Source organism: Stegastes partitus, unplaced genomic scaffold (genome assembly GCF_000690725.1).
Source record: "Stegastes partitus isolate 25-593 unplaced genomic scaffold, Stegastes_partitus-1.0.2 Scaffold130, whole genome shotgun sequence".
Taxonomy (NCBI): Eukaryota; Metazoa; Chordata; class Actinopteri; family Pomacentridae; genus Stegastes; species Stegastes partitus.
The window spans coordinates 389,759-415,240 of record NW_007577861.1 but is presented as its reverse complement, the minus strand read 5'-3'; the positions used below and the strand labels follow the sequence as shown (position 1 = coordinate 415,240).

The following is a 25,482-nucleotide window of genomic DNA, read 5'->3' as shown; positions in this document are numbered from 1 at the left end:
CCAGGCTCATACATTTGAAAGGCATCTGTTTATTTTCAGAATGCAAATGCAGCCCACCTCAAAGGCTATAAGCTGCAGAGAACACACAATGTGAATGTGCTGGAGTGCTCCGCCGGGGGGCTGAGGCCCCACTTATGTCAGGTTCAGGTTCTCCCCCCGTGAACCCCGGCGGCCACACACAAACACACTTCTCTAAAAAGAAAGACAGCGGCGACAGAGAGGCTTTCCTCACAACGAAACCATGTTTACCCATGCTGCAGCTGAATTTACAAGGGTTTAATGGAGGACATTTACACAAGGTGTGCAGGCGACTGAGATGCTCCATGTGCCAGATGAGGGCAGCCCTTAGGAGAGCCAGGGGAAACAATGCCAAATCTCCTCCCCCTGCCCTCCTCTCTCCTGCCCCTTTTGGCACCCTCCCTTGTCCTCCAGTGAGAGGCTCCAAGGAGGGGGGGTGGGGCCGGGAAGGTTAATGTGCCCACTTTGATCTTCGTCAAGGCACACTGAGTAAGAATTAATTTACATTTCAGATGAAAAGGTTGACAGTATAAAAAGGCATCTTGTTTCTGGTATGTGAGAGCTGTGTAATAGGCCAGGAATTTGAGAGAGGAAGTCGTGAGGAAACAGAAGGGATAAGCCCCTGTCTTGCCTTTACTGGGAAAGAGATGAAAGGAAAAAAGGATCTCAGTATGCACTGTTCTTCTGAAACATGGGGACCAAATGCTGCCCAAACTTTCAAAAGCTTTTCTGTATGCATTATTAATTAATTATTACTATTTCGTAGGCCACTCATGGAGATCAAAAAGGTGTTTCACAAAGATGCAAGGTTTTCACGCCTTTGTCCCCTTTCCTTTTAAAATGTGTGAAAAAAGTGGCGCGAATCTTCACTGGACATGGGACCACATGAGAAATTCTGGGTTGTCGCACTTGAATATATGATGAACTTCAGAAGAAAAAAACCTTTTTTTTTTTTTTTACCTGACTGTATGCGGACGGCAGCCTCGTCTCGCTCCTTTTTTATTTGCTTGAGGTTCTGCCGAGCAACATAGCCCCTCCAGGCTAGAAAACGAGAAAGAGACACTGTGTGTGTGTGCGCGAGATTGCTGACCTACCTCTGTGAAACAAAATAGACGGCACATACTACACAAGATCCCACTTCAAAACACTGCTAAACCAGGTGGCAGAGGGATGGATCCCTTTGAACTCACTGAGGTCTTATTGTCTGCTCTGAAGCATTGCTCTTAACCCTCATAGGTCAAGCTGTGGTTATCAAACTCATCTCTTTTATGAAGACTCACAGGCACATAATAGACTAGAGGTCATTAAGAAACCAGTAGTCAGATTCACACCAAATATGCACCTGTTTCATCATTATGCAACAAAAGAATACATCAGAACTCCTCCTCTCATTAACATATTTTTTTAAAACTTAAGTTTGAATAATGCCTTTCCTTGTTTACGGTTCAATTAATACCAGTGTACCTGACTGAATGATGATGGCTCCGTGGCTTCTCTTTTCTTTCTCTTTTCGGTACCGTCGGGCCCCCAGCCAGCCTTTGGTGTAAGCTTGCATCACCACCACCCGAGCTATCACCTCCCGCAACAGCAGGTTCAGCTGCTCCACATGGTAGTATTTCAAAAAAACCTGATGGGACAATTAGTTCTGGTGATAACATCCCAAATATGGCTTTTTGTCCATGTTACACTTATGTACCTCACGCTGTGCTTCCATCTGCTACATACTCTCTTTTTCCGTTTAATGAAAAGTTTTGATCACATAAGAAATTATACATAGCTCTATGTGTTTGACAAAAACAGATTTCTAAATCATTTGACTTTTTTGGTGCGATAATCACGCTACCTTTGTCTTCCCCAGCACCCAGTCTTTCAGTTTGGCCCGCTCTAGTATGGCAGTAGCGTTCTCTTTGCTGGTTTCAGGCATCTGGTGAGCCCGAAATGCAAGATAGTAATATCTGTGAGAGGAGACAAACAGGAAAAAAAGAAATAATATGAACAAATTTAGAACAGAGTTGGTGTGGAGCTGATGTGGAGCAATCAGGACTTTTTTCATTTTACTTTATTTTATGATTAAGACTTTATGGCACATTTTCAATTTGTGCTAAAAAACAGTAAAAAAAAACATATGAACATTTAAAAAGTACTCTAGTAAGAAATCTTGCAAAACAGTTTTAAAACATAGCTGCAATGGAAAATACGACAGATTAAAAAATCAACAAAAAGACTCCGACTTCGTGAACAAATTAGCATTTGACTGAAATGGATGCATTTGCTCCACTGAACACGAGTATGGATATTCTCAACTCAAACAACAATTAGCAAAGCAAAGATACAGAGGCATCCTTAGCAGAGAATTAAGTTACACTTTCTGTGTGTGCTGCAATCTGAGCTTCACTGTTCTATGTTTTGGAAACCAGTTTAGTCGCTCATACGCTTTAGTGCATTTGAGTCCCTCACTTTGAAATTGTTGGCCTGCCCTGTTAATAAAGACACTAAGACTGACCACCTAAACAGAACTGTAAGTTCAGTAATTTAACTAGTTTATGTGCGTTTGTTTTATTTCAGCTCAGTGGAGTGTCTCTACTGCTGTTCATCTCTACTTTCTCTCCGGTCTGCTGTTTGTCCACTGACACACACACACACACTGACCAGAGTGGAGCAAAGAAGAGACAGCTGAAGTGAAGATAACATTGCTTGAGTTGACAACTTCTTGTTATTTAAATGTATTTTACAATGTTAGCATGGGCTGAAGGGTGTGGTTGGATTTTTTGTTTTGTTTTGTTTTGTTTTGTTTTGTTTTGTTTTGTTTTGTTTTGTTTTGTTTTGTTTTGTTTTGTTTCGTTTCGTTTTGTTTCGTTGGCTTTTGTGTGCACAATCTTTCTGGTTGTAAATGGGAAGTGAAGGGAGGGAGAAGGTGTGGCTGATGCACCTATTTGTTTTGGTCTGATATGCTCAAGTGTAAAGTTTGTTTACAAAACCTTCAACTAATTTTGTGTTCAAGACTTGATGAGTGAATAAACCACTAATAACCTGGACATACTCTGTTTATAGTCCTCTGTTTTGGTGGATTATGTGATTACAAAGATGTAGCTCATAACTAAGTAATTTACTGAACCCTGTTTAAGAGAATGGACTGTAACTATTAACACCTTACTGCGCACAACTACTAGAAGCATTGTTATGAGCCTTCATGAGTTCAGAAATCAGCTGCTCATAAAAATGAGTCTGACTGAGACATGAGGCCCTTCAACAGAGGCCCATTGTTGGAGTTCTTTTGAATGGATCGTCGTCTCTTATTTCAGTGGCCTCAGAAGATGCCCATCAGCTCAGGCCTATCAGTGTGCATCAGCTCCACTGCTGTTTATTGCTCACATTGTCTGGATCCATCCACTGATCCTCTTGTTATAGTTTACAAAATACCAGCATAGGACAGAGTGGCTCTAACTGTTTGCTCAGGGACATCAAGGCTCCAAAAATACTGGTTCATCTCTCGTGTTCTGGCGTTGGTCAAAAAGAAGAACAACAACAAGAAGAAAAACTTCTTTGAACTCCCCTCCCCGCCTTAGTCTACAGCCTTTCATTCTAATTCCTGTTGATACCTGTTATTTCTTTGATGGTAAATACAAAGCACTGCAACATCAGACGAGCCTTTGATATGAGAGCACAAATTTAAATCAGTTTTCACTAAAGGTGCAGTTTAGCCATTCGGGTCTGTCTGTACGACTTCTGCCTGGCTCAGGTAGGATGATATGGATTCAATAGCAAGGTTAAAATGTAGTAACGCACTCTCCTGTTCACACAGTCACATTTCATGCACAGAGGCAACAGGAAAATCATGTCGGGTCATGTATGATCTTCTAGTAATCACTCTTTAATACTGGGAGCAAAAGTAGGACATGCAAGGAAACACCATGTGGCCATTCAAAGTTTTAGTTCACCAGAATTAAGCACACATTCTTAAAGCTTCCCTTAAGCAGTGAGACTAACCAGCCATCTCAAAGTTTTTTTCCTACAGGCCAGAAGCCCAAGTTAATTAAATTTTATATCATCTTAAAGTCTCCACATTAGAGGTGGCTGGAATATTTTTCAAAGGAACACTGATCAAACATTAAGTTTTCTGGCATTTTCCCACTGACTCGACTAAATATGTGTCTTTTCCTTTAAATGACTGAGGATGTTTAGGTATATATACTTTGAAATCAGGGGTTGTAACTTTGAATAGGAGGGTGTAGTCTTGGTAACAGCTATCGGATCCTGTCCCATATTTTTAAAAACAAAAACAACACCCTTATGTAAAGTCCCACTAATGATGAAACTCGCTTTAATTGTGTTCTAATGTAATACCAATGGGACAAGGAGACTACATTTAAGCTTTTCCAGGTCACTGAGTGTAAGAACAAACTCTTTATGAATAGTAAAAGGAAATCTATTAAAATGCATCACCCCTTATAATCACAGTTCCTCCCTGTTTGAATTTTATCCATATTTTCCAGACTGGAGTATCCACCCAGTTAAAAGAGCTGTAGGATTTAGTCTTGCACTATCACTAATGACTGCCAATTAGTCAGCCTCTTGCTCTGCTCAACTTGCACCCCTACCTAATTAAAGAACCCGTGTTTTTGTGCGATGCAGAGCACGGCTCACTTGTTCTGCACTATCTCTGGGGTTGTGTCGGCACTCAGCATGCGTGCTGCAGAGTGGAAGTGCTGCCTGCCTCGACACCACTCTTACCTGTTGACGAAGTCTTCAAACAGGATGCGGTGGGAGTAGCCTTGCCGGCGGATGTTCACGGTCTCCAGGATCCCCGTGTAACGCAGCTGCACCATCACCCTCTCCTTGCAGAAGCGCAGTGCCTGCCTGTCATCGTTGGGTTTGATGCAGCGCACAAAGTGTGGCTGGCCCACCACCATCTTAGACAGCAAGTCCATCAGGGAGTACTGCAGCAACACAATAAGGCAACAACAAACAGTGGGTAGAGGCAAGGCAAGAACACAAAGCAGCTATTATATGAATCATAGTGTTAAAAGTCTGATGGTGTAAATTCAGATATTAGAGTTTGTACTTCAAAGAGCATCCAACTTATTCAGGCTGTCTATCAGAGAACAAGCTGAACAGTAATTGACAGTATTAATTAGCCCCAACAGAATCCTTACAACAGACTAACTAATAACAGAATTACCTGAGGATGGAAATATAACTTCAATAGAACTGTGCATTTTTTTTTGTGTGCGATTTTGACATACCAGTTGTGCTAATTCTTAAAAACAAAACAGATTACAGCTGCATTCACTGATGTTTACCCGGTTTAGAGCAGCACAGCGATCTGTAAACACTACATTTTTTCATCTTAAAAAGATGTGGCGGACTTGTTAGCAAACAGTCACTTACTAGCAAACACCCAGAACAACATCAGCATTCGGCCGGTATTCATTTGACCCATATTTACCCTTCGCTTAACTCCATCTTGCTTTCCACCAAAACAACCCTGTCTCTTTATCAGTGAGATGCTTCACTATGTTTACCATCTAGTCACAAAAAGTAAGAGGGCGGTGAGAAACTCTTCACTTCCTTAAACATCTTAAGTTTGAAGCCATTTGTGGACATGGAATACATAACACTGATAACTTCATCAGTCCGTTAAACTTGACGGCGTTCTGTTATTCAGACATTTTTGGTTAATGTTTCTTACGACTTCATTCAGACATACTCACAACAGTGACAGAGAGAGCGGTGGTACAGACGCAGCATTTATCATTCAGACGACATTGGACAGAACACTCAGTGATGCATAGTGCATAATAATGCAATAATGAACAGAGGACTAAATCAAATCTAATGGCAGCTTATTAAACTGTCCAAATAACTAACAGCTTGGTCTATTTTAGATAAAACAGTAAACCTGAAAGTTATGGACTCAACCTGTCTCTCTGTTGGGGATAATTTATAATCATGCCTAATTACTGAAGTTACTGCTGTTGTTCCATGTGCACACGCGAGCGGCTCTCTGTCTTTGAAGGCGCTCATATGGATCATGCTGCTGCCTAATGCTGCAAGTATTTAATAAACTCAGAGGAAGTAGTCCTAACAACACTTCACACAAATCGTTGCTTGTGCGTGGTGATCTGTTAACTATAAACTAATTCCTAGAGGGATATTCTATATGGTAAATTTGATTTCTGTTGTTGCCATTGGTTGTGCAACATTGTGGGTTTCAGCTGCTTTCAGACAGGCTACGGTTAATCTATAATTTTCCAAATTAATTTTGTATTTTAAATGGATTTTCTTTTTCTTTTATTAAATTAAAATAAAATCTTGTTAGGTTTTACTGATGCAGTGAATTTAATCAAATTTGTATAAACTACAAACATAAGGGTCTGCATACCAGAAAGGACTAGATTCATTATAATATATTGGCAGAGTTTAACTATTCTAATTAGCAAAAGACTCCAGCAGTTATTTCTAAAAAACTAGAGACAGTTTGTTTGTGTCAACACAACTTTAATTTCTTTGCTTGTGGTGCGATAGCTATTAGTGCAAAAATGGAAACACCTACACGGAAATAGGAGGCCACAGTCTGTCTCCTCATGTTGGTGGTTTCTTCTGGGTGACGCATCATTTCCATGGTGTCCACCTGAACACAGACATTTACAGTGAACACACCGCATCAATAAACAGGCCAGGCACAGGCCGTGAACATCACCGCAAAATGCAGCAGATTGAAATGAGATGCTGTTTATTTGCAACATGACGTCCTCAGTGGGCTCTGTAGAGATAAAGGTATTATTACAGCAGGTCTCCTTCCCCTAAATGGGCCAGTTGGGAATACACAGCTGTACTAACTGTGCCGTCTGTATAACATAGCCCCATAAACACTTAAACCTAACAATCTAGAGAATAATTCTGCACTGCTGTGGGGCATGGGAAAATTGCAGAGCATTCTGAGTAATGAGACTAGCCGTCACCAAGCAGACAGCCATCCCGATGACGACGGATTAATGAGGACACAATATAAGCTTTCTAATGGCCTTCGCAGTTCATGGCTTCATCAAAATTAATGATGCAATAGATATTTTATGGTAAGTCTATGTAGCAAAGTGCATATCTTAATACTTCATCCTTGCACAGAGAAAGAAAGGTATGTCAAACGTTGCTCGAGTTACATGAACAGAGGAATCAGACGCTCCGACTCTTTGCTATTCTGAAAGCAGATCATACAGAAGTACAAACGGTTATCTGAAACCCACTTCCACTATTCTAACAACTGCCACAACTCTTTAATCTGGCTGCACTGCTAACTTTTTTTTAAGTGTCAGTCTCTGTCAACTTTTCTCAAACTCTGATTGAGAACATGACGGCATACATATTAACACCAGTCACACCGAGCTGTTATTAAGATGTCCTTTCTTGTTCGAGAATAACTGAGTAGGTTCTTCGTGGAAGTTCATCAAAGTAGAGCTGTGTTTCCACCGTAATCTTCCTCCAAGTGTTGGCCTGTGTTTGTGCCTCACATTAACCTAATTATATAATCTAAAGGAGACATCACGGCGTATTTGTTTACATTAATGACGCGGGATTGTGGCTGTGTGAAAAAATACTTCAAAAGAGATGATTTACATTTTCCAAAGCCAGGCTGTGATTGATGTTAGAAGAGTGAAGCTGCACACGACTCAAAGTTAGCGAAACACAGTTTGAAGTTCTAATTTTGGATTACACTAGCGTTCAGTTGATTTCAGTAAATTACACTTTTTCCCAAACACCGCTTGAAATTTGGAGCTGGTCTGTGATTTAGGATTGGCACATTTAGATTCAGAAAGTTTTATTGTTTTTAATAGAAGTCTTACCTTCAATAGGTATTTGGGGGACTTTGAGTACAGCACATGTCGGCGAATAACATGGAAATAAAGGAAGAGAAAAGTGGACAGACAAGAAGTACAGAAACTGAAACACACTTTTAAAGGGTTTCTACTGTCAATCATACTGTGATTTCATATTTCTAAAACACAGGCCAAGTAACAAGATTTTCTACAGTAGATGAATATTTTCTGACATTATGACTTCACTACATTTTAAGTAAATAGACACTGAAATAAAACAGCTGAAGTGTTCAGAAGAAAGAAAGCAGAGAGTCACTGCTATTCAGAAACCTTTTTGGCAACTTAAAACAAATTGAAGTTATGTATAACACCATAAAACACACCAACAAATTCAGCAAGAACCTCAGTAGCAGCATAATTAATCCACAATACTCTGCGTGAATAGATAAATTTTACATAAAGAATTATTGTCAAATATTACGCTAATAAAACAATCGTAGCCGCATGTTGATGCTGTCATTTGAGCTGATTTTGGAGAATCTACAAAAGTAAATCTTACATTTATAACGCTTTACTACCCGTGAACAACAAAACAACAATAGTCAGTAAGTCTGACAAACTACTTTTATGTTGTAGACACCAAATGCCAGATGGCGATGCTGCATCACCACAAGCAAGACAGCAAACATAACAGGGTAGTCAATTAATGTGGCTATGCTTCACAGCACAGGTTTTTACTGGGTTTCTTATGGTGCAATGCCTGTGAGCAACAAATAAAAAACATTATGGTCTCGCATGTGATGATTTGTGCTACAGGAGCGTAGGCCTCACCTTGGTGCGTCCTGAACCGAGCTGCGGTGGCAGAGATCTGGAGGCAGCAGTGACCCGAGCCCTGGATGTCGCCAGATTTCCTGTTGAATGCAAAACCAAAGCCAAACGCCATTTAGACGCTCAAATGTCAGGAATTATTGAAGGCTTAGAGAAGGTTTGCGCTGCCTTATGCAATGTAGTATGCAAAATTATTACTGAAAGTGAACGATTAAACACTAAGTTGTATTGAAGACTGTTTTTCCACATTCAAGAAAAAAAGGAAAGCAAAGTGAACATTGCACTACAATGTTAGTGTTCATACAGCAACACAGCGTAAAAGACGGTTCAGAAGGAACCTAAATCTGAGCTGAATCCCATGGACTCAAGAGTGCAGCTGCGTGCACAGCAGTCCAACAGCCCCACACACAGCGGAAAGGATATGAACATAGCATATGCAAGACAGTCTGAACATTTCAAAGTTTCTGCACAAGATGTCCAAATGTTTTCTCTGGCTATATCTTCAGAGGCTAAACTGTGATTAATAGCAGTGAAAGAAGCCTTTGAAGCAGGATTGGTGACATCAAAGTCCTAATCCATGGGTGGCAGGATTTTTATAATGAGTGGGAAGTATCTTAACACATTTCAAAGGGTTTACTCCATGAATAAACAATAGCTGCACAGATGTGCCACACACACCTTTAGAAAAATACGTCTGCAGACACAGGAGGCAGCATTACCCAAGCAGCCGTGTATGGCAAGGAGGAAAACCTTTGTAAGTTTTTTAAGATAAAGCTGAAGTGACAGGCCAACAATTGTTCTAGATTTTCTACCGCACACAGACGAACTTCTAAAATGCAAATATGCAGTCAACGTCTGCAATAAAATTTCAAGACTCACTTCAGCTGCTAAGGACAGTGTCTGACAGCGAGCCAGAAACTTAAACACTGGATCAGCGACTGCTTTTCTCAAGAGGACTTTTCACTATCAAATGTGCATTAGTGCCTTCAATCAAACACTGGAGAGATCAAAATCAATTTATGATGGATTAATTAACAGCCAGACCACTTCTAACTTTAGACAAAGAATGTCCTATTTGTGCCAAAGGTTTCTCAGTGAGCAACAGCAATGTGGTGTCTCATGGGACAAAAACACAGACACGGACGTGCACACGCGCTCACACACGCAAATATGTACACACACATGCTGCTGTAGTCAAAACAACCCAAAACATATGATGTGAGAGCACTTCAAAAGACTCTTTTAAGCTAGCAGTGATGCTGCTTTTAGCATTTGACAGTTATCTGCTAATTTTTATTTATTTATCTACTCATTTATTCAGCTATCAACACATTTTTTATTTTTTTTTTTACATTTGGCACACAAACTAAATTCTAGACACTCTGTCATAATAAAATATGCACTTTTATTTTTTTTGAAAATGTGCTTAGAAAAGTAACCACAGGTTCAGAATTGGAGGCTAAAAATAGAAGAAAGGAAAGTGTAAAATATGATAAGATGGAAATGTAAGCAGTTAATTGCTCATTATGAACACATGTTTGTGAGAAGGCCTTGTGTTTGGGATACCGGGAACAGATTTTACAACCTCAAGCGGCCCTTCGGCACAATCTACACAAAAAAAAATACACAAAAAAAGTATGATCTTTGAGAACAGGGGCTGTTAAACTGTGTCGGGTATATTACCAGCACACAGGCAGGGAGGGCCCTGCTCCAATTAGCCCAGAGTAAAGCTGGATGGATTAATTGGAGTGGGTCTTGTGCAAATGAAGTGCGCTCTCTCCTCTCCCCATTAGTGCTGCTGGGCCAGATCATCTGAGCACATTTGTCATGATGAATTAGCGGCTGCGAGTGGAACGGGCTCGTGGAGTGTCACTGTGCTTTCACGCCTCTCACTTCCATGACACCATCAAGAGGAGATGAAGGGGCTGCGCCACGATGAGAGAAACTATGACAGTTGTACCTAAGCCTTGCAAATGGACACTCGCTGCTTTCTTCGTGTATTCCTTGGCGGGTCGTATTAATTCATTCTTCTGGCGGGTTTCATATCCCCTCCTGACTACATGATTAGAGCACGGGTTAATAGTCAGTATCCTCAAAGATTTCTGCCTCCTGAGACATGAAACCAAGGGAACACCTGTGATGTCCGGCCTAAAAGAAGACCGTCTAATTTAGACAGAGTAGGAAACGTGTCTAATGATGTGGATAGTAATTATTCAAACACGGAGATGAACAAGAAAAAGGAAGATTTGTTCTTTGACAGTGGATTCAGTCAAAGAAAAGGCCACATGTGTTTTTAGTTACAGCTGGAGACAGCTCTTATTTTAGTCAGTGCTCTCAAATGATAAAAATAAAATGGAGAAAGGAAGTTTTAATATAAAAGGTTAACAATTAAAAGAGCAGAGCAGGTGAGGGGAATATTTCCCATCAGGGCATTCAGTCTTGAGAAACAGGTGGAGAAGCTCCCCACTGATCGTTTCTGCTTCACGCATGTTGCTCTTGGCATGGACTTCCAGGACAAACACAGAGAGAGGCAGAGCGGTGTGTGGGGAGGGGGGCAGAAAGAGGGAAGGGGGAAAGAAAAAAAAAAACCTTCCCTGGCATCTGTGCGTTCACTTTGAAAATTAAGCCCAGCAAGAATCCTGTAGGAAAAAAAAAGCTCAAGCTGGCAGTTGTATTGGGGTTCTATTGACAAGAATAGTCAATGTGCTTGGGATTAAAAAGCAATCCCGCGTTCAATATGACACCTCCCTACACGCTTTTATGAGTGCCAGTGTGCGCCTTGTACTTCAGAAGCTGTGGATCGAGCTGTCGACACGGGGGACAATCAAAGTTGTAAGAGAGAGCAGCCTTCCCGAGCTGAGTGAGCAGAGGCTTGCTGGATATCTCCGCCGCTCTCCCGCTCTCTTTTTGAAAACATGTGATCTAGAAACTCAACTCAGCAACCAAGCAAATTAGATTAAAGCACCCATAACCCCCGCTACCCTCCCCACCCTCCATAACCACCACCGTTTATGCCTAGAGATGGCTCCGGGGGCTGTTGATTTAAATGCCATCCACTACTGTCAAAGCAGATCAATCATAAAAAGCATGGTGTAATTGGCTTTTAGTGACACAACACAGTGTTGCATTTATCAAAGGATGTTGTACCATGTGACTTAGGAGAACCGGCTTCCTGCTATTGATGTGCGGCGCCGTCAAAAATCCCACTGCTGACTCAAAACATTCTCCAATACCACGATTAGGGGAGAAATTGAACAAAAGTATGACTTGGTGAGTGTCTCTCCTGGTAGCCAGAGTGTGTGGAAGTCTAGTGAAAGACTGTGGCATCTGCCCACTGGGATGAAAAAGGCTTCGACTGGGAGAGAACAAAGAGCCAAATGTGTCACAGCGCTGGGAGAAGCCTGTCACTTCTACACAGGAGGATCTCCTCACATGAAGGGAGACGGACGGAGGGAGATGCAGAGGATGGGAGAACTGCAACGGTGGCTTCATGTGAGGATGTAAATCAATATGTCAACTGTTGGACACACATGATGGTCTTGAACTTATTAACCTTAATTTCACTGATGAGTATTATTATGGCATGAACGTATTTCATTAACTGACACGATTGTGGCTGTAAAAAATTAACAAAACTCTACATGCCAGAAATATTTTTGCTTACAAATGTGATACCTGGGATTGTGGTTTGTTAGGTGGTGCATATCTTAAAAACTATTTTAAAAAACCCTATGTGTACTATTAAGACCTTAAACTGCAAAACAGCTAGTTAAAAAGACAAGTGTCAGACAAATCTAAGTATAGTGCATCCCTCTAAAATGTTATGAAATAGAAGTACACATAAAATGAAAATATACAAGCAAAGTGGAAGTGCTTAGGTTAATGTGCTTTGCTATTCTGCACCACTGTCAAATACACAGATTAATACCATGGCTGCCTGTGTTTATGGCTCTACCAAGAAAACACTGATTGTCACAACAGCTAAAATATATTAATACCTACAATCTCAGGGAGGATTTTTAAACCCGATAACGTTTTTTCCAAAGCGGTGGTGGTAAAATGTAAAATAGTATGCGTGAGGTGTAAATCTCTTTCCCTCCATACATACATGCAACAGTAAATCTGACTTTATATACATACATTATACCACTGCATAAGTTTAATCACAAGAATTTTTCAAACGCTGGCTTGCTTACTAATAATTCAAAATGGCAGCAAATTATATTGGTGCAGGTCTCGCTCACACCAGTTATTTTTCAACATACTATGGCAAGTGTTTAAAACCCTAAAAGATTTATGATGCATTTTGAATGAAACAAGAAAATTACAAGATATGTATCTGTGAACTTTAACTTTTGTAGAGAGGCACATCACTACATTTTCTCTGTGCTCTGACAAAGAACTTGCAGTCTAGATTTGGTGCATGTGCAGATGTGCTATGCTACAATCAGCAGGGCCAGGCAGCCCTGAGGCTACACACACACACATAAACGCACAGACACACGCACAGACACACACACAGACAACACACTGTGACCGCAGGCTGCCCAGGCCCTGGTAGGCCCTACTGAGCCCAGCCAATTCAAACACTGTGATCCCCCTGATCTGGGAAAGGCCCTGGCTCTGAGGAATTTGTCCATGCAAATACATCCCATTTCCTCTGACAAAACACCACCACATGTCCAAGCCTCAAGGACCCACATTCTGCAGGGCTCAAGTGGCCTTGCTATTCACCGCCTGGGAGCTTTTTACTTTCCGAGGCCTTCCTACTTCCCTACTGCTCTCCAAACATGAACTGCATCGATACTCAGACCATCACATTCTGGGTTGTGGGAAGAAAAAAAAAATCCAAAATACAACAATGTGTGTTATGTGCTTGGTTTACTCTTTAAACAAAATATTAAGTCAAGGAACATTAACTGGGTTAGATGATTTTTTTTCTGTGTCACTGCAGTTTGATATGTGGGCCAGCAGAAACATTAACAGCCAGTGCATGTGTGTGTGTCTGTGTGTGTGTGTGTGTGTGTGTGTGTGTGTAGTTTGACATCCCAGATCCATTATTTTACTTCCACCAAAGCTGCAGGTCTACGAGGGTGTCCCCTAGTGGTGACACTGTGAGGAAACGAGTGTGAAGCCACCCTGGTGTAAAACAGATTTCCATCAGATCCCACCAGATAATGGTAATTTCACAGATAACAGTGAATCTATAATGTGAAGTAAAATGCAAATTAAATCCCCCCACAAATTTTACCCTGAAGAATAGATTTATAATTTTCTTATGCTATACTGTATCTCACTTTAAACAGTGCTCCATCTTTTCCAGAACGATAAGCCAGAGTGGAGCGTTTCATAGCTTTTATCTAATAAGATGATCTGCAGTTCCACAAATTGCAGTAAGAAAATTGGACCTCCAACTCCAAAGAAATGAGTTGACTGTGAGCATATTGCAGAGATGCTACCACTAAATGAACATGTAAAAGAATCTATATAACTAACCGCGAGCCTTCTAAAGCCTTTTAGTACAAAAAGGTTCAAAAGGAACAAGAGAGTAACAGTTTAGTTTCTGACAAATCATCACATTAACTTCATCCACTGGTCTGAATGGCAGGACGCACAAAAACGCAGCTGAGCAAAAGGAAACAAAGAAGCTTTTAGACCGAACTGACACTATGTCAGCAGCAGTAAACATTATAGCACATCTTCGTTTCTATTCAGTGCCTTTGTGCACCGAAATTAAGTGTTCACTGAATTTGTTTTTATAGAGTGTACTCCTCTGAAGCCGTTAATTGCAGAAAGGAAGTGGCTGAAGGCTCCCTTGTGCACAACCTGCAATTGAAGTTTACAGACACATCACACAGATTTCTACAGGAGTCTCAGCTAAGGTGCCTTTTGTGAATTGAAGCTCATTTTAATGCCACTGGGAGTGAAAGCAGGCATTTACAGGTCCCTAAAAAGGAAGAGAAGCACATAATGTGGCTTAGCTGAAATAAAGTAGGAAGTGGGAATCTGATAATTTAAGACATCTATTAGCATTTCGGCTAAGTCAAGTGACCAGGAGGCCTCAGCCAGGGCTAATGACAAGCACATTACTCTACCTTCATTTAACCAACAGAAAAGAGGTGGGAAGAGTTGCTTTTGTGTTCTCTAAATACTGTTTCTTCATCCCCTGGGTATTTAGAAACCTTATCATAAAAATATCCCACTGCACCCACAATCTGTAGATAGCATTCAGCAGTGGGAAACCAAGAGGGACAGCTTAGTGAAAATAAAAACAGAGCGCCGTGCAGAGAGCTGAGCCTCTCAAGAGATAATGGAGACTGCAGATTTATCCGAGCACGGCACACAGAGGCTTGAAATGAAGGGGGACCAGTAGATGGCTGCGAGCCGCGTCTTTAAGAAACCCACTTACCTGAACATTTATGGAAGCAGCACAATTCACTGAGTAATACAGTCCCGGAATTGTTAACAATAGTTTGTCTCAAAGGAAACTTTCCTTTTCCATCGTGGTTAGTGATGGAATAACGTCCCTGTTAGAGGCTGAGATTTTCAGAACTGCTGCATTTTTTTATGGAGGCCTGTATCATGTCATACCTGTTTTAGTTAAGGGGCTGGAAAACAGCTGCTGCAAAAGTTTGTTCTCTGACGTTCTCAACACCACAACGATGTCTGCAGGTAGAGTGTCTCTGTTTTTCTCCAAAAATCCGTTCACATCGTACATTACCTGTCGAGTAGAAACACGCATTAACAGTCTATTTACATTTCAAGGAGTCATTCTGAGTTATCATTATTCCAATTTAGGGCTTGCTGATGTGGATGAAATTATCATTGTTTTTTTTCCTAATGAATATTTTCTGATATCCAAAGAATAAAACTAATATTATTTTTATTATTTCTCCACATTTCAACGTGCCAGCAGGTAAAGTACAGGCAACATAATGAAAATACTCATGGCTGAATACCATTTAGCTGCTTCAACTCCAGTTCATGGTGTGGCTATATCTGTAAGACTGTCAGAGCTTAGTGGAACCCAGAATTGAGTGATTGTTAATATTACCAGTGACATCTGTTTTTTTTCTTAAATGACAAGTTAAGTCTGTTGCTGTGCTGTTAGAAAGGCCTTTGTACTGCAAAATTAGATCACACATGTGAAAACTAATCCTGTGAGCTTTTAATTAAAATGTTCTTGAAATCATTAATATGAACAACACGACATGATCATATTGTCCCTGACAAGTAATTATTGCCTGGTCGAATCTTGAATATTCAGGAGTCAAATCAAATTTAAAAATGAACTTGTTCACAGTATCTATGTGAAACTAATTAGGCTTATGTAGATGCTTTTCAAATAATGTAATTAATCAGTAAGGTGTAATTAAAACTGAACCTTTTCCCAGTGACCCATGTCATGTGACAAGTGTTTTAAAAGCCTGAACTAATGTTAATACACTGTTAAACTATATTCTCTTCACATCCACAAACAATATAAGTCATTTAAATCACAGATGTCAGGAGTTACTGATACCTTTCCAGCATAATGCTGAATTCCAAAACAAAGCTCCACACGTTTCGGTATCCAAAAGTATTTGCAGCGCAAGTTGTCCTCAAATTTATCTGTAAACAAGATAAACAAAAGAAAAAAAAAATGAAAAGATGTTTTATGCTTGGCTTGATCTGCTGCTACAGTCATTTGTCACTGTAGAATTCAGTTTCATGACTTTATGTTTGATGTCAGAGCATGTTTCAGGTGTAGTTCTGGTCTTACCCACTAGGGTCTGGTCAGTGGCTTGAGGAAATCGGCTCTCTTCATCCAGCAGAGACAGCAGACCCATGGGCTTCTGCAGGAACATGTCCAGGATGGGCCTGTTGTCCTCGTACTCCACCAGGCTCGCATCCACTCCCTCACTCTGGTATTCCATCTAATTAGAACCAGCGAATGTAGAATAATCTTGTTAATGGTTTCTCTAAATGACCCAATTAAACAATCTGGGCTAAATATGATTTGTGCATGTGTGAGGGGGGAAAAAAGAGTTTCTAATCAACAAAACCAAACACTTGCAGCTGGCTGTGTGTGTCTATGGCTGAAGTTTACAGCATTATAGTCTTTTACTGAATGCATAAAACACAACAGCTCCGAAATAACAAATAGAGCCACTTACTTATTCATAATTTATTTCGATGTGCAAATAACCCAGAGTCATATCATATTATTGCATCTATTTAATTTCAGATCAAAAAGTTGTTTTAAATATATATTTTACTAATAAAGTGGAACCAATGGATCTAAACCACCCTCATGTTTAAGTCATTAACTCAGAATAATCAGTTTCTGTGTACAGCAAGACGGAAAACATCCACACCAAATAAAAATCCCTTTTCCACTGAGCACCAGCCCCACATCGGGGGAGAAAGTTTTCCACAAGCTTAAGGCCTTGTTTTCAATGATCACTGCAGTAATTAATGTGAAAAGGGTAAATGTATCTTCAACAGTTCTGGTCCTGGAAAGAGCTAAAAATGTAAATGTAAATGAATGAACAGAGGCCATTATCGGTTCTTATGCTGAGTGGATTCTGGCCTCAATAGATGAGCTAGTTTGTATTTTTTAGCCTATTTTTCTGTGTATGTGATGAGGAATGCAGTTTGAAGTAAAGAGGGCTGAGATTACTTGTAATAAAATGTGCCATATAAATAAAATTGCACTGCCTTGTCTTTTAATTCCCTTAAAAGGGCTGTTGCAAAGTTAATGCAAACTAAAAGGCATTATGGCAAAATGGTTCTTGATTAATGTCTATTCATTTCCATCAAGGAAAATAAAGACTTCTCACAGTTCAGGGTAAACAGCTTCATTAAATCAATTAAGAGAGTCATTTGGTGGTGCACAACAGCATAAACAATTCTTTACTTATCACAGCCCGACTACAAGCAAAGTGATCCTGTTGAGAACATCTCTGCCCTGATGGATGTGTAAACACACAAATAATATTAAAATGACAGATTTCCATAACAGTGTTTTAAAGGGAATCTGTTTATCGCAACAAATGCTGTGTTATTTGGTGGATGCTTTTATCATAAACACATTACGGCAGTATCTTACGCAAAAATGCATTAGCGCAGATTATTAATAACCTTCTCCTATGAATAACTCACCTGTTCGAGGGCAAATATGTGCTGGTTGAAATAAAACTGGATCTGCTCATTTGCAATGTTGATGCACAATTGTTCAAACGAGTTCTTCTTGAAGTTTTCAAATCCAAAGATGTCCAGGATTCCCACATTCATGCAGCTCTCTGCGGCACTTCAAAGGAGAAAAGGGGGACAAACAAACTTATTCTTCTATGTAATGGAACAAGCAAATTCCCAGCAGCGATATTAATTGATAAAACTTTAATGATAATCCAAGTTCAACCCAAATACGGAGTCTGGCCTGGACAGCCTAGTCTGATGAGAAATCATAAACATCAGCTTTCAAAAAATCTGAGCTTCTTAAGTTGTTTTATTTCAGTCTCTATTGATTTAACCTCAAGTCATTTTCAATATCTGCACAAACAATACATGCTTCTACAACACAGCATGAAGACTTAACATCCTGAATTTTATATTCAGAGCTTGGAGCTACTACTTTCATGATCAGTCATTACCCACTGTATGTAGAGGTCACCTTTAGCCTGTGCTACCGGGTTATTAATGGCAATAAGGAAACGGCAAAGATGACTGGAATGCAGACAGGAACTCTGGCTTCTGTGCATCTCTGAGAGACGACTCCTTGACAGTCAACGCTCATATTTATGAAGGAATTCTTTTGGATCAATGAAAAGCCTCTTTGCAGTCTCTCTGAAGTCTTTTTAATCATCTGAACATTATTTTCTCTGCACGCAACTCAGTATCAAAAATTTATTATAACTTTTTTTGCTCTCCTTTTGCTTGTCTCGTGCTTCCCCATTGATATTCTCCTCTGCATGTTTGCATCTACCTCCACAGACTTCCATAAAGGTCATCGGAGCTTTGCAGAAACTCTCTGTGATCACCCAAGACAGACGAAGAAGAGAGAGAAACAGTGGACGTCCACACAGATGTTCATCACTGGCATGCGCTCACCAGATATTCATGTCAGGCTGCAGCAGTGAGTTGATGCGGTTGACTATCCAGCTGAAGAGGCGTCCGTACAAGGCCTTGGACATGGCGTCTCGAACATCCACGGCTTTGTCCACCGTGTTGGTGCGGATGATGGTTTCGCCCCTTGTGACCACACACTGAGAGGTCAGTGCCTCCTGGAGCTCCTCGGGGCCGATGCAGAGCAGAGATGCAGCTGAGAAAAAAAGCAAAGGGAGTCAATCAGTTTGATAATCAAGACCTCGCCTCATCATTAGCATAAAAATAAGCCCAACATCCTCTCTCTGGAGCTGTTTTTGCTTCTGTACCTTTTCATGCAAGTGAAAAGGGGTTTTGTGTGTTTGGGAAAATTATCCGATTTTTTCCAACCTCTTACCTTGGTAACAACGTACAATTGACTTTGGTGTAATGTATGCAAAAGATATCCAATATGCAACTTTTGTCATAAAAGAAAACAAACAGTTTAACAACATAACACAACACGCATTTGGGAATGTCTCTCTTGCATCTCATAATATACATACAGGCAAAACATGTCACAAAAAAGCTCCCTTCTCAAAACACAACTCAGGTTATACAAATCCTTCATCTAGACAATGAAAATTAAAGCATTAAATAATACACTATTTTTAAATATCAACTAAATCACATAACAAAGTGTCTAGGTTGTCAGGAGACAGTTAAACCCACTTGTTTCTTTGACTAAAACACACATCACCTAATATATTGTATCTCACCGCTCTCTAAGGCCTCTGAGTTAGGCACTTCACTCTTATCAGTCTGATGTTGGGACGTGATGGCAGCAAATTCAATATTGCCAGTGTTCAGAATGGCTGAAAGAATTCTGTAAACAGAGTTGACCTCCTGAAAACGAAATGAAAAATAAAATTATTATGGCACTTAAGGGACATTTGACCAAATATCTGATGTCAGTGTTTGGTACCTCCTCTGTAAAGCCGATATTTCGGAAGCACTCCTGAATTGCATCAAACTGCTCCTTATACAGTTTTCCTGAGACAATGTCTTGCATCACTTTGTAATTTTCACTGTCAATGTACCTGCAGACCCACAATATAATCGTCAGTTTCCATGATGGGAAGGGAGAAATATGAACAGGTCAGTGCGAAACGGCACAAACCTGGGAGGGGTTCCGTCCGGCAGCCTGTAAGCCTTAAGCTTGTCTTGGTGGTAAAGGCCAGCATATATGTAATAAAATATGTGGAAGTTTTTCTCCCCCCTGAAGGAAAACAAGAGTCAGTACAATGACGAAGATGCGACTTCAGCAAGACCAAGTGAGAGGGTCACTTACGCAGCCTGCTTGATGACCCTTGATTTCTCCAGCAGGTACTCTGATATTTTGGCCCCAATGACGGCTCCAGTCGGCGTAAACTTCATCTCCAGGTACTTGCCGAAGCGACTGGAGTTGTCATTGATGGCTGTGCAGGCGTTTCCAAAGGCCTCGACAAGAGGGTTGACCTGCAAGATCTTCTCACGGAGGCTCCGATTGTTTGCCTGAAAGCAACAACATAGTTCTTTGATAAACCCTAGTACAGAGTTCATGACATAGACTGCACTAGTATTAATAGATTCAGCAAAGAGAAAATGAGCCCAATGCTACCTTTCCCAAAAAGGTAAGATGCTGAACAATCAAATGAGCGCTTTCTGTTTTCCCTGCACCGCTCTCCCCACTGATGATGATACACTGAAACACAAGGAGACAAAACATTAGGCAAGAAATATGGCTAATATATTACATGCAATTTTCCACAAAAAAGTCCAAACGTTCATTCGACCTCTCCAGGAAAAAAGCTAAATGTATTCAAACATATCAAGAACACCCCAACATCTTAAAAACATATATTGTCTCAAATAACTTTCTCTAATTTTCATGACCAGTTTATAGGTTTTACTGTTACAAGGCAGGTATTTACTTGTAGAATACCTGGTCTTTGCAGAATGTCACCATGCCTTGGTAGGCTGCATCTGCAGTAGCAAAGATGTGTGGAGGGTTGTCGGCTCTCTTCACGCCGTGGTACAGCTTGGAGAACTATAAGGAGAAAGAAATACACAGGTTAAAAGGTTTTTACAAAAAAAAAGTCTAGGTATGAAAGGGGGAAATTAGACATATTTCACCCTGAATTTATGGAATTAAGCTTTGGTGTTCTCTCTGTTATAAAAAACAACATTTACCGTCTAGTGATATCTAATATTTGGTATCCAGTGAAGGAAAAAACAAGCCAAAAACTGCTGACTATTCATTAGAGTTGCTGTTGAACACAGAGGGCTAAACTATTTTTCTGCTGAAAAGGCTATCACTGAAGTCATTTCTTTAATATTAAAATTAACATTGATTAAATCACTGACTTGTACTGAAAAACAAAAACAAGCTCTACACATACAGCATGCGCTACAGCAGAACCAGTGGCATAACTGATGGGCACTCATTCATTATTTCTACTGCCACTGAGAAACCACAAAAAACATTCGAGTGACTCATGTGTTACTCACCTGAGGAGAGTAGATGCTGAGATTCTGGAAAGGATTGAGAGCGATGAGGATGTCCCCAACGTAAGTGTACACCTGCAGCTCATCATACCTCTTTTGGAGATGGCAGATTATTGTCTCCTGAGGAAAAGAAAACACACACACACACACACACATAAAATCAAGAACAGTGTACCTGAGGCCAATCGATGGATGATGGGACAAACACATTAAATCTTACCTCATCTAAGAACTCCAGGTTTACCAGATCATCATCAGGACAGCTCTCTATTATGAGGGTTTTACGAGTATTGATCCGCTCGTGCCTGTACGAAGTCAAGGACATGATAATGCCTCTTAAAGCTGTAAAGTGACCACCAAATGAGAAACAGTAGTCGACAGGCTAAATGTGAGACCCAGTCACTTCCAAGGTTTGTGTGAAGCCCTTTAAGCTCTCCCAGGGGACACATCTCCCATTATCACAGGCTGTGATTGCACTTCATCTGTGATTTGACCTATCACTCTCCAATGAGCCCCAGTGGGCAGAGGTCAACACACAACCAGCTGGCTCCACAGAAATCTCTGGGGACACCACACAGAGTGTGAGAAACAGAGAAAAATAGAGCTGTGTTTGCAAAAGCCTATTGCTTGAGGTACTTAGATGTGCACACATAGAGATGTGCATAATAGACTGCAGTGTATAGAGGACAATTAGATGCTTCTATGAAATTCTAAAAGATTATAAAAGATGAGGTTTTTTAAATACTTAATTTTATATCTAAAGACTGGAACCAAAAAAAATCAATCGTATTATCAATTTGGTGTAGCTATAGCTTTTGTTGTGAAAAAAGACATCGATGTTGCACTGGGTGTCAGACTGGTGAACATGGTCACTGTGTTTTATTTTGAGTTAATCCTGTATCCTCTCCTGCTGCCACAAATATTCACCAGGCTGCACCAGTTAGTCACCAAGTTTGCATATAAAGTCTATCCTAAATTAGTAAGTACTATCTATCCTAACTAGTAATTTAGTAAACTGAGTTGCGCCAATAAAGCCTTCATTCGTGTGTAAATGCTTTTTTGTTAGGAAATAGGAATTGCTAGAAAAACTCTTTAGCACTTTCCAATTAAAAGCTAGCAAATGTACAGTTTAAACAGGAATTCACTTAAACGTCACAAAACTAACTGCCACAGGTAACAGCTTAAGAGAGTATAAGCATTTATTCAACTAACAATCCTTTGTAATTGTAGGTGTTATTTTATTTTGTCAGCGTTCTAGGTATTTTAGTAAATGCATTTAATGACAGATGCATAAAATTTGCAATTTGAGGTAAATTGAGGAAAATATAGCAGGAAGTATTTCCAGTTTACATTAATATTAAACAAGTTAATCAAGTATTAATCAAGTCTTAGGTCAGATATGTCGACCATATTTCATCGTATTTCTTTGATCCTCACTCAAAACAGCTTGTAACGAAACAAGAAAAAAATAGTTTTGACATTCAGTCTGGTTAACCATGTAACAGTTACACCTGGCAGTAACTGGGTCTAAATATTATGGTTAATATAGAGTAACAAGTCATCTGCATGTATAGACCAGCTGGTTGGCGTGGTACAACGGTTTCAATGCCTGTTGAGCTTAGTTTTTAAAGATTTCCGTTTTAAGTTTGATGTATGAACGAAATGGCTTGGAGCTGATTCCCACAGAGCAGGTAAGTCAGGAAAAAGACAGATAAACAAAATGTTAGTTTTGCCCTTTTCATGGGGTTCAAGCATCCAAACACTTGTGGTTCCTTTTAAATCCTCAAAACAGCAACAACAATAAATCCCATCATATGCTATTGGCAAAATGTATCTATATTCTATTGTGATAAATAATCAATTATAAGAACAAGAATATTAAAGATTCAGGTTACGAACCATTTCCTACTTTCCTTTTGTACCAATTTTATATTCTGAATATAGTGTAAATGCAACAGCATAGAAATATGCTCAGTATGTGGTCCCTATAAAGTGAATCCTCGTCATCATGTCCCTTTAGAGAAGGACTTGAGACCTCTAGCGTCTAACTCTCTCCTGCTTTGAAGTAAATCACACTATTCCACCTACGGCAGCTACTTTTAAGTTCTCTATGTCTTTATTCTTATCTGGAGTCATTGTTTGCTGATCTGTGGCATGAGAGACTAAACCAGGCGAGCCCAGTTCTCACCCTACAAGCTCCTAATCCCATTATCCACTTTCACTGTGGACAGGAATTCGGGATCAGGCTCAGGCACCGACTCTGCACACTCTTGGGAGTAAACAGAGCTGGCACGACATCAAGACTCTCAGTCAAGGGCAGGTTCAGCAAACTCCTTTATAATGAAGATTAAGCATTGCCAAAGTCAGTATTTCTCCAGTAAACAGGCGACTTTCTGCCCTGTCATTTGCTGCCACGAGAGCATCTGGGCAAAGTATTCATAATACAGATTTAACTTTCATTAAATACACACAGACACACTTGGGGACACACACATGGACACACAATGGATTTACCTACTTATAGCAAACATAAGGAACTTGTATAGTAACTGCCAGTGTAATCTGGAAAAGAATATAACCCTAATTAGCTCATTTAAAATACAGAGAGAAGGTAGTGCGGCTGAAATGTCACCTATTTTCAGGAGTAAATGTATATATTTGTTTATTCCACCACCAGTTTAATTGGGTAGAGAAGTCCTCTGTACTACGTCAGATGGTTGGCACATCCATTGGCCTAAATGGGATTTATTAATCTAAGGTTAGTCAGCACAATCACTCCTTCTGAATTAGTCACACTCCCCTAACTTCTCCTTAATCACACACTGTAATGTCCATTACTGGGTCTCATCTTCATTTCTATGCTGGAGTGTAAGAAGATGAGACCCTGCCCCCTACTGGACAGAAAAAATATGAGCACTCAATCAATGCCTATCAGCTGAAATAGAGATCTCCAGCACTCAAATGAAGCTATTTGTCGTCACAGAACGTCATGTCTGACAAGCGCAATTTTAGAAATACACTTCAAGTGACTTACTTGGTTTTGGTTTTGCAGCCTATTTCTTGCTGCTCTTGGATCAGAGCTGCTAACTGCTGACGGAGTGCCACATCTTTACCATGGGCCTGCTTGATAAAGGGGTGCTCCAGGAGGTGGGTCACAGACGGACGTGCCTCAAAATCCTTAATCAGACACCTGACACAACAACAAAACATACCCCACAGTTAGTTCAAAAGCAACCATCAGTTAAAAAAAAAAAAAAACTTTAGAGGGCTGAATCAGCATATACCAACCGTCAAATCAGAGTGAAATAAACAGCTTACTGCAATCACCTGAACATTGTAGTAGGCCGATTTGTCTGGATCAACTCTGAATGACACTCACACCAGCGGGGAGCTCCTTGCAAGTGTTTTTAAGTCTGGGTCACTAATCTGTCGTTCTCTGTCTGAGTACCACATGGTCACTATCACCATGGCCCCGAGTCCAAACAAGCCCTGCTATGGCACAGCAGTAAGTCCTATCTGTGATGTGCAGTGTTTGCCAGTAGGTGATGTCACTCTGTGATACCGGCCTGCAGCTACACTTCAGATGCTGATGTCAGTTTGCTGCTGATACAAATGCTTTCCTAATATTGACTCTTGAACACCACACTCCTGAAAAATAGGGAGAACACATTTGGCTTTCCCTTCTGACAGTTTTGATATATTGTGAGACAAAACCTATGAAATCAGAAAGCTTGAAATCGCTACCTGAGTTCAATGATGCATCGATCAACAATTCACGTTTGTACCGTTCATTCCCTTGTTTGGCTTAAAGACTTAAACATTCTGAGTGTGTGTGTGTGTGTGTGTGTGTGTGAGCACTACAACACCAACAATTGCAGGCAGAGGCAAGATAGTAGAAAAACACTAATCTAATTCCTACCACCTAATCTACACTGAAATTCTGTTACTTTTATCAGTTTGTTCAGCTCAGAAAGTTAATTCCATGAATTCATTAGCGTCAGGACATTAAGCAGAGGTTGCTGCTATTAGCAAGGCTGTGCTGCCGGGATGCTGAACGGCAGGCCACTTTGTCACAGAAGTCAGCTCTCTGGCTGCCCAAGTGCAGACACTGGTGATGGATTTATTATCACCACCCCCCCCCCGCCCCCACCCCAGTTTCCCCTACACACAAACACACAGGCCTGACAGGGCTGCAAAGGCTTCACAAACA

The 25,482-nt window shown here is 40.4% G+C and overlaps 1 protein-coding gene across 1 annotated transcript in view; it reads right to left on the bottom strand.

The window, feature by feature from the left end:
• The window catches only part of myo3b (myosin IIIB), a 57,954-nt gene that overhangs the window by 14,826 nt on the left and 17,646 nt on the right, over positions 1–25,482 (bottom strand). The window contains exons 10-30 of the mRNA XM_008278695.1: positions 24,307–24,462; positions 21,493–21,577; positions 21,276–21,392; positions 20,710–20,814; positions 20,386–20,469; positions 20,077–20,279; positions 19,906–20,004; positions 19,711–19,825; positions 19,505–19,631; positions 18,753–18,963; positions 17,805–17,952; positions 16,423–16,576; positions 16,183–16,271; positions 15,252–15,381; positions 8,664–8,743; positions 7,860–7,880; positions 6,572–6,649; positions 4,750–4,955; positions 1,862–1,973; positions 1,483–1,645; positions 979–1,059 (exon numbers count right to left, since the gene is read on the bottom strand). Of these exons, the coding sequence (XP_008276917.1) occupies positions 979–1,059; positions 1,483–1,645; positions 1,862–1,973; positions 4,750–4,955; positions 6,572–6,649; positions 7,860–7,880; positions 8,664–8,743; positions 15,252–15,381; positions 16,183–16,271; positions 16,423–16,576; positions 17,805–17,952; positions 18,753–18,963; positions 19,505–19,631; positions 19,711–19,825; positions 19,906–20,004; positions 20,077–20,279; positions 20,386–20,469; positions 20,710–20,814; positions 21,276–21,392; positions 21,493–21,577; positions 24,307–24,462 (2,564 nt within the window). The remainder of the gene's footprint in view (positions 1–978; positions 1,060–1,482; positions 1,646–1,861; positions 1,974–4,749; positions 4,956–6,571; positions 6,650–7,859; positions 7,881–8,663; positions 8,744–15,251; positions 15,382–16,182; positions 16,272–16,422; positions 16,577–17,804; positions 17,953–18,752; positions 18,964–19,504; positions 19,632–19,710; positions 19,826–19,905; positions 20,005–20,076; positions 20,280–20,385; positions 20,470–20,709; positions 20,815–21,275; positions 21,393–21,492; positions 21,578–24,306; positions 24,463–25,482) is intronic.